The sequence below is a fragment of the Henckelia pumila genome, chromosome 3 (assembly GCF_033568475.1).
Source record: "Henckelia pumila isolate YLH828 chromosome 3, ASM3356847v2, whole genome shotgun sequence".
Classification (NCBI taxonomy): domain Eukaryota; kingdom Viridiplantae; phylum Streptophyta; class Magnoliopsida; order Lamiales; family Gesneriaceae; genus Henckelia; species Henckelia pumila.
In genome coordinates, this window is record NC_133122.1 from 29,941,535 (window position 1) to 29,950,167 (window position 8,633).

Consider the following 8,633-nt stretch of genomic DNA (forward strand, 5'->3'; position numbering starts at 1 on the left):
TATGACCAGAGCTGCCTCTGTTGGGATTACCCGAGCTGGGCCTAATGGGCCGCGCATATTTTTTTATAGTTCAAGTAGGAATCAGATGCCTACAAGATAAGTTTTATCATCTCCAGATATTCACGAGATAGGGATAAACTTAAGGGTGATCCAATGAATGAAGAGTCCTACTCTAGGACATGTTATAATTTGACTAGGTAACTTACTCTATTTACCCCTATAAATATAGGTACTGTTATGGTTGTGTTCATTCATCAACTCTCACTTTTACATTCACACACTCATATTCTTATGTTTTCGCATTCATCATACTCTCTGCCTTCAAGGCACTGATTTAGGCATCAGAGGGGTCACGCCAAAAACACCTGTTGTGCCCCCTGACCTAGCTATTGCTTGTGCAGAATTCACTGGTACCCGACCCGATCTGCTTCATAAAGGAGTTGGAGGATCCATTCTACCAGACCGAACCTGAGGTAAAATTTTGATATCATCAATTGGCGCTTTCTGTGGGAATTTGAAGAAAAAGAGTTTCGATGGCTGATCAGAATGGAGCTAACCCAAATTTGGAGCAATTAATAAATCAAGCTGTCCAAAGGGCTTTGATAGAAAGAGGTGAGGCTCATCCTCCACCTCTTGATCAGAACGCTCATATGGACGAGATCAAGAAATTGGAAGAATAGATGGAGCAGCTTAGGAAGAAGCAGGCCGGATATCTTGCTACCACAACCAGAAACATTCCTTTCACTCAGGAGATATTGGATGCCGACCTTCCCAGACCATTTTAAATTGCCTCACGTCGAGGAATATGATAGAAAAGGAGATCCATAAGAACATCTAGCACGCTTCAAGAATGCAGCATTGCTGCATAAATACTCTGATCAAATCAAATGTAGGGCTTTCCTCACTACTCTCATAGGACCATCCCAGCAATGGTTCAATTTGTTACGCCCTGGGGAGATCAAGGAATTCAAGGATTTTAGTAAATCTTTTTTGCATCACTTTACTAGTATCAAAAAGCATCCTACCACTACTTTCAGCCTCTTTGCAATCAAGAAACAAGAACATGAAAATTTGAGAGCATATATTCGCAGGTTTAGTGCCTTGGCTCTCGAGGTACCCATGGCTATGCCAGACCTGCTCATCAGTGCCTTCATGCAGGGGTTGGATACAAAAGATTTTCTCAAATCTTCAATAAAGCAACCGCCTGAAACATACGAGGAATTACTTGCCCAAGCTGAAAAATATGTCAACATGGAGGAAATACAGGCTTCGCGAGCAACTGTAAAGAGGGAGCGGCCCAAAAGTCCAAAGACCAATAGGGTTCCAAGCAGTAGTTCAGGGATGGGACAGTCATACCGACCTGCGTTGTTGGGAGAGTTCACCTCTTTCACTCCTTTAAGCATGAGCAAAGCCCGAGCTCTACAAATTTGTGACGATCGGAAACTCACACAAAGGCCTCCATGGACTGAGAAGGGACCCCAAAATCGGGAATTGGATAAATATTGTCACTTTCACAATGAATATGGGCATACTACGGAGGACTGTCGTCAATTAGATCAAGAGATTGAGAGGATAATACAACAACATTCTGAAGTAAAAATATATTGACCCGCCAAGAGGGGTATCGTTCGAATAAAAGACAGCGAGGAAGATCGACCCCCCAATAAGATTTCGATCGCCCAAATCAGAATCAGGCCAGGGATGACCGAGCTCATCAAAGACCAGCTCCGCATACTCGAGGAATTATTAACATGATTTCTGGAGGGCCCACTGATGGAGATTCCAACCGAGCTAAAAAAACTAGCAGCAAAAAATTAACAAATATGGAGATTGACAAACAGATTGTACATACTGGCCCGACCCTCTCGTTTGGGCCAGAACATTTGAAAGGGGTTTCTAGCAACCATAACGATGCGCTGGTAATAAGGAACATGGTCGCAAATTATGATGTAGCCCGAATATTTGTGGATTCAGGCAGTTCTGTCAACGTTTTATTCTAGGAAGCAATAAATCAAATGGAGTCGTAACATCACTCTTTGGTTTCACAGGTCATGCAATCCGACCTGTTGGGTTGGTGAACCTACCCCTAACTCTGGGAAAAAGCAACGCTCGCAAGACCAAGATTGTGAGTTTCATTGTACTAGATACTCCATCCGCCTATAATGCCATACTCGGCAGACCTGCCATGACTACTTTCATGGCTGTTGCATCAGCTCTGCATAAGAAAATGAAGTTCCCAGTGGGTAATGAGGTCGATGAGGTACAAGGTGATCAAGTTATTGCTCGCAAGTGTTATGTGGAGGAGTTCAGAATAGAGAAAAAGGTGGCCAGGACTAATAGTGTTGACAGACCTGGGCTTTGTGGCATGGAAAAAGTCAACCAGATAGGTGACATGTCCGTCTATACTAAAGAAGAATGCGAGGAAATTATGATTTCCCCTCCTTTCGAGATGGTAAAGTTTTTTCGTACCCTTGAAGCACAGCTGAATAAACCCTTATTAGAATGCTTGGAAAAAAATAAAGATGTTTTTGAGTGGTCAGTTGTAGACCTGGTAGGGGTACATCGGGAGGTATCAGAACATAAGCTCAATGTAATAAAGGATTGTCATCCTATTATTCAAAAGAAACGTCACTTTGGTCAGAAAAAAGATGCGGTAATAAAGGAACAAGTAGACGAGTTCCTCAGGGCCGGACACATTGAGGAAATCCACTTCCCGACCTGGTTATATAACATAGTCCTAGTTCCAAAGTCTACGGGAAAGTGGCGTATGTGTGTAGATTTTCAAGATCTAAATAAAGCATGCCCTAGAGATTGCTACCCCCTACCTAGAATTGATCAGTTGGTCGATTCAACCTCAGGACATGAATTACTCAACTTCTTGGAAGCCTATCAAGGATATCATCAGATCCCCTTAGCAAAGGAAGAAAGAGATGAGGTGAGTTTTGTGACTTCCACAGGCACTTATTGTTATGTGGTCGTGCCGTTCGGGCTTAAAAATGTCGGGGCTACATATCAAAGACTGATGGATAAAGTATTCAAGCACCAAATTGGAAAAAAAAACATCTAAGTCTATGTGGATGACATCCTGGTCAAGACTTGAACTTCCGACCAGTTCATTGCCGACCTAACTCAAACCGTTAAGACGCCGAAAAATTATCAACTGAAATTAAACCCTAACAAGTGCACTTTCGGAGTTTGGGCTGGAAAATTTCTTGGTTACATGGTTACAAGGAGGGGAATTGAGACCAATCCTGAAAAAGTCCAAGCTATCATCTCCATGAGTTCACCCCGGAATATACAGAAGGTACAAAGGTTAACAGAAAGAATTACAGCGTTAGCCCGGTTCATAAGCAGGTCAGCAGACAAAAGTCTCGCTTTCTTTAAAGCACTACGAAAGACAAAAAATGTTGAATGGAATGAAGAAACTGAGGTGGCTTTTCAGGAATTAAAAGCCTATTTAAAATAATTGCCCGTACTGAATAAGCCTATTCAAGGAGAAGAATTACTATTATATCTGGCTGTTACTACTCGAGCATCTAGCTCAGTCTGGGTCAGAAAGGACGGAATAAATCATCAGCCCGTTTACTTTTTGAGTTATTCCTTGAAAGGGGCCGAGCTCAATTACTTAACTCAGGAAAATCTTGCTTTTTTTCAGTCATCACAACAAGAAAATTAAGGCCTTACTTCCTCTCACATCCCATCACCGTGCTCATTAATAGTGCTTTGGGAAAAATTGCAGCTAACCCGGATGCATCAGGCAGACTGGTCAGGTGGATCATAGAATTGAGCGAGTATGATATTAAATTTGAACCCCGAGCAACCATAAAAGCTCAGGCCTAGCTGACTTCTTGGCCAAAACAGTTCAATTAGATCACGAAGAGCTATGGAGGATTTTTGTCGACGGGTCATCATGTCAAACAAGAAGTGGAGCTGGAATTTTTATCATATTGCCTTGGGGTAAAGAAACTAATATCTCCATTAGGTTGGACTTCCGAGCATCTAATAATGAAACAGAATATGAGGCATTATTGCTTGGACTCAAGGCAGCAAGGAATTTGGGTATTTCCCGAGCCACTCTGTACTCCGATTCCCAATTAGCCATCCAACAGAGCAATGTAAAGTTTGATATCAAGATGATAAGATGGTGAAATATGCCAAGGCATTAGACAAAGCCAAAGAAGGATTCTCCGAGCTAAACTTGGAGCTCATCCCCCGAGCTGAAAATATCAAGGCCGACCATTTGGCCCGTTTAGCCAGTGCATTGAGCGATAGGCCTGACCCCATTGTTTCAGGTCGGGAACTCGTATCCCAATTAGAAACTCTTGATGATATTATTGCTCAAGTACCAGAAGGGGATTGGAGATATGATATACACAAATATCTGACCACGAAAGAATTGCCAAGTGATAATAAGAAATCTAAGGAGATAAAACGAAGGGCACTTCATTTCGTCATGATCGACCAAATTTTGTTCAAAAGATCTTTCTCTTAACCTTTGTTAGAGTGTTTGGGCCCCGACGAGGCAAATTATGTATTACGGGAAATTCATGAAGGTTCTTGCGGAAGTCACGAAGGCAGTCTTGCCTTAGCTCGGAAAGCTCTTTTAGCTGGTTTCTTTTGGCCCACTATGCGAAAGGACTCATCAGCTCTGGTTAATTCATGCTATAATTGTCAGAAACATGATAACTTACAGTGGAGACCCGTAGAGTACATGAAGGTAGTTGTGGCTGCCTGTCTTTTTTATCAATGGGGGATGAATATTGTTGGGCCATTCTCAATTAGCACGGGCCAAAGGAAGTTATTGTTGGTCATCGTTGATTATTTTTCTAAATGGGTTGAGGCCGAGCCTCTCGCTAAAATTACAAAAAAAGATATGCTTGGTTTTCTATGGAAAAATATAGTATGCCGCTTCGGGATCCCGCACAGGTTGGTGTCAGACAATGGGAGACATTTCTGTGGAACCAAGGTCCGAGCTTGGTGTCAAGAGATGAAGATCGAACAAGTTTTTACTTCTGTAGCATACCCGCAGGGGAATGGACAGGTTGAAGTTACCAATAGAACAATAGTTCAGGCTTTAAAAACACTCTTGGACACAGTCAAGGGTAAGTGGGTAGACGAACTCCCATCGGTACTATGGTCATACCGATCTACGGCCAGGTCGGGGACCGGTGAAACTCCTTTTAGCATGGTATACGGGACTGAAGCTGTTATTCCCGCAGAGATTGGACAAGAAAGTTGTGAGGCCTCGATTCTAATCCTCTAATCTTATGAGAAAGTAAACATTCACCATTTAAAACCAAAATAAATGTTCAAACCCAACAAATCTCAAAACTCAAATTTTAGAATAAACTTCCAAAATTTCTAACAATTCCGAACGACGTCCTAATTCAAAACCGACTGAGAATAAACGATCAGAACTCTGCCAAGAACAACATACTCGCAACTCAATCGATTCTAATGACATCCAAAAAATAGAATTAATTTGATCGGAGAAATACTTACGATATAACGGAGCTCTCGCTGTCGTGATCGCTAATTTGCCTTTAGAATTAAATCCCAACGAACGGATCGAGCACGGAAAGAAATCTGAAAGCTTGGAAGCTCAAGTTGGTTCTTCAATGGAGGTTGGAGGTGTGTTGGGAAGGAGAAGTGAAGGAGAAGACAAGTCAAAATGCCTTAAATAATATAACAAATCCACTATTTGCATTTTAGTCTCTGAAATTTCCAAAAATTGCAAAATAGTCCCTGATTAAAATCAAGTCGGCTCTTGAACTCTGTAATCTCGATTATCTCAAATAAATTCAATTATGATAAATTTGGGGCGTTACAAAAGTGCTAGGATAATGGCATATGGGGTAAATAATCATGAATTACGGGCAATGAATTTGGACTTACTTGAAGAGAACAGGTCCCGGGCTGCAATTAGGCTTGCAGCTTTTCGCAAAAGAATGACCCAGGCCTACAACAAAAGAGTGTACCCTAAGGTTTTTCACAAAGGACACTTGGTTATGCGAAAAATACAACATCCAGGAAAAAGAGGAAAGCTAGATGCCAAATACGAAGGCCCATTTAAGGTGATAGGAAAAGCTGGAATAGCCGCCTATTACTTGGAAGATGCCCAGGGCAAGAAGGGTAAAAGGTCGTGGAATGCTCAGCACTTGAAGAAATACTATCCCTAGCAGCTCATCTTGGGCCCCTTCATGTGATATAGTTCACTGAACTGGTCCTTAACTAGTTATTCATTCTTTTTGTGCTATTTATTTCTCGCTCGGAGTCAATGTTTTGCAAGAGTCAGTCCTGTTTTATTTAGCGTCAGTTTCTTAATTTGTTGCAAGAGTCAATCTTGTTTTATGGAATCTACTCTATAATAAATTTTTGGAAGCATTATTTTCCAATTACATATTACCATTCATCAAAGTCCACCTCAGTGGCCCACATCAGTGGTTTACAAGCCCAGGCAGGTCTGTCACTCAAAGTCCACCTCAGTGTCCCACATCAGTGGTATTCAAAGCCCAGGCAGGTCTGACATAAAAGTTCACCTCAGTGGCCCACATCAGTGGTTTCAAAGCCCAGGAAGGTCTGGCACTCAAAGTCCACCTCAGTGGCCCACATCAGTGGTATTCAAAGCCCAGGCAGGTCTAGCATCAAAGTCCACTTCAGTGGCCCACATCAGTGGTTTCAAAGCCCAGGCAGGTCTGCCACCCAAAGTCAACCTCAGTGGCCCATATCAGTGGTATTAAAATCCCAGGCAGGTCTGGCATCAAATTCCACCTCAGTGGCCCACATTAGTGGTTTCAAAGCCCACGCAGGTCTGGCACCCAAAGTCCACCTCAGTGGCCCACATCTGTGGTATTCAAAGCCCAGGCAGGTCTGGCATCAAAGTCCACATCAGTGGTTTCAAAGCCCAGGCGGGTATGGCATCAAAGTCCACCTCAGTGTTTTCAAAGCCCAGGTGGGTCTAGCACTCAAAGTCCACTTCAGTGGCCCACATCAGTGGTACTCAAAGCCCAGGCAGGTCTGGCACTCAAAGTACACTTCTGTGGCCCACATCAGTGGTACTCAAAGCCCAAAAAGTTCTGGCACTCAAAGTCCACGCAAAGATGGCAGTCAGGACTAGTGTTCCAAGACAGATCTGGCACGAACAGTTCAAGCAGGTTCCAGGTTCATAATATTAGGGTTGATTTTGATGGATGGTCATTATCGCCCGAATGAAGAATTTAGCCGTATTTATTTCAAATTTTGCTTAAATTGTTCCCTTGTCAGTTGTGTTTAGTTCTTTTTTCGGATGTAATTTGATCAAATCCCACTTCAAGATTAGCATAAGAAAATTTATTTCAGAATGGATCGTTGTCTTATAATGACAGGTTAGGGTTTGATAAATAATTTTGTTACCACTAAGGCGATCCGGGTTTTTGTTGTACTTGGAAAATTTTTAAACCACATACAGCCTAAACCCTGGGAGGTCATACATAGGAAACAAAACATCTAACATGGAATAACAAACCCGAACTGGGCAAGAATACAAATCATTTATGGAAAATATCGCTAGTAGTATATCAGCCCGACCTGGGCAGCAAACAAAATGACCATGCAGGGTCTAGCATACAGATCATGTTTTTTAGCATTGTTCATAAAGTAGAAACAAGGAATAATCAAGGGGAGGAGGCATCTTGTGGCCTTGAGTTCGGGTCGAGATCTGTTATTTTCTCCGGCTCGGTCTCCTCCGAATCTTCATCGGGCATGTCATCAAGAGCCTTGGTACAGTCCAGGAAAAGGGCGGGGTGCTCGGTCTTTGAGTACCCATTAGCCCTGAGCTGGGCTAGGCACCTCTTAAAACCATCATCAAAGAAGGTAGCCGCCTTCTCCGCTACTGTGTTAGCAAAATCCGCGGAGTTCAAGAACTCATATTTCCCGACCTCCTTTGCAGCCTCAAGTTCCTTGGTCAATTCCCGAACTCGGCTTTCTAATTCAATTTTATCCACCTCTAGTTCGGCAGGATTTTTGTTGGCAGCCTCAAGATCATCTCGCCCAGACTCAATCTCCACCCTCATCTCGGTCACCTCATCATCATGCGCATCCTTCATATCACAAGCTTTACGGGTTAGCTAGGAAATACGTGTCACAAAAGCCTCTTGATTGGCAACATGTTCCTCCCGGGTTTTCAGAGACCGTGTGGTAATCTTTCCTCCCCAAGCAAGAGCCTGTAAAGCAGGGGAAAGAAGTTAAAGAATTAAGACAAGGGATCATAAATTTTTGGTGGTAATCTAAGGCAGAAACATACCTGCATAAATGCCAAGGCAAAATTTTGTTCTGCCTCCAGGTCTGGCACCGCTCGCAAAATTCTTAAATCTGACAGGGAGATCAAGTTTTGCATTATTCCCAAGCTTCCTCGGGGATCGGGCTTTGAGAAAAAATACATATCTGGAACCCCGAGCTGATTAGACATTCCTTGAGGCTCAGCATCAGGTAGGGATTCAAACTCAACTACTGAGCCTTTGCCACGAGCTCGGGATGAAGAAACAATAGGCGGTTGCTGAAGCTCGGGCAAACCAATGCTGCGTTGATCCTTGGCCTTGGAGGTTTTCTTGTTAGATGGCTCAATAGGAGGGGGATCGGGATGAGCACCGGCCTCA

At 43.0% G+C, this 8,633-nt stretch overlaps 2 protein-coding genes across 2 annotated transcripts; both read left to right on the forward strand.

Moving 5' to 3' along the window:
- The first annotated feature begins 533 nt into the window (after positions 1 to 533).
- LOC140888362 (uncharacterized) lies at positions 534 to 1,608 on the forward strand. Its single transcript, XM_073296040.1, has 2 exons — positions 534 to 612; positions 917 to 1,608. The coding sequence occupies exons 1-2, from the start codon at positions 534 to 536 to the stop codon at positions 1,606 to 1,608; spliced, it is 771 nt and encodes a 256-aa protein (XP_073152141.1).
- Positions 1,609 to 1,823: 215 nt separating this feature from the next.
- Positions 1,824 to 3,067, forward strand: LOC140888363 (uncharacterized). The gene is made up of 2 exons (XM_073296042.1): positions 1,824 to 1,974; positions 2,049 to 3,067. Exons 1-2 carry the CDS (start codon positions 1,824 to 1,826, stop codon positions 3,065 to 3,067), a joined length of 1,170 nt encoding a protein of 389 aa, XP_073152143.1.
- Positions 3,068 to 8,633: the final 5,566 nt, after the last annotated feature.

What these genes read in the sequence shown, in the direction of transcription:
- LOC140888362 (XM_073296040.1), top strand. Translation starts at nt 534, where the DNA reads ATGGCTGATCAGAATGGAGCTAACCCAAATTTGGAGCAATTAATAAAT. An exon ending in AAGGGCTTTGATAGAAAGAG is followed by an intron (nt 613 to 916) that starts GTGAGGCTCATC and finishes CTACTCTCATAG; the next exon opens with GACCATCCCAGCAATGGTTC.
- LOC140888363 (XM_073296042.1), top strand. Translation starts at nt 1,824, where the DNA reads ATGGAGATTGACAAACAGATTGTACATACTGGCCCGACCCTCTCGTTT. An exon ending in CCGAATATTTGTGGATTCAG is followed by an intron (nt 1,975 to 2,048) that starts GCAGTTCTGTCA and finishes TTGGTTTCACAG; the next exon opens with GTCATGCAATCCGACCTGTT.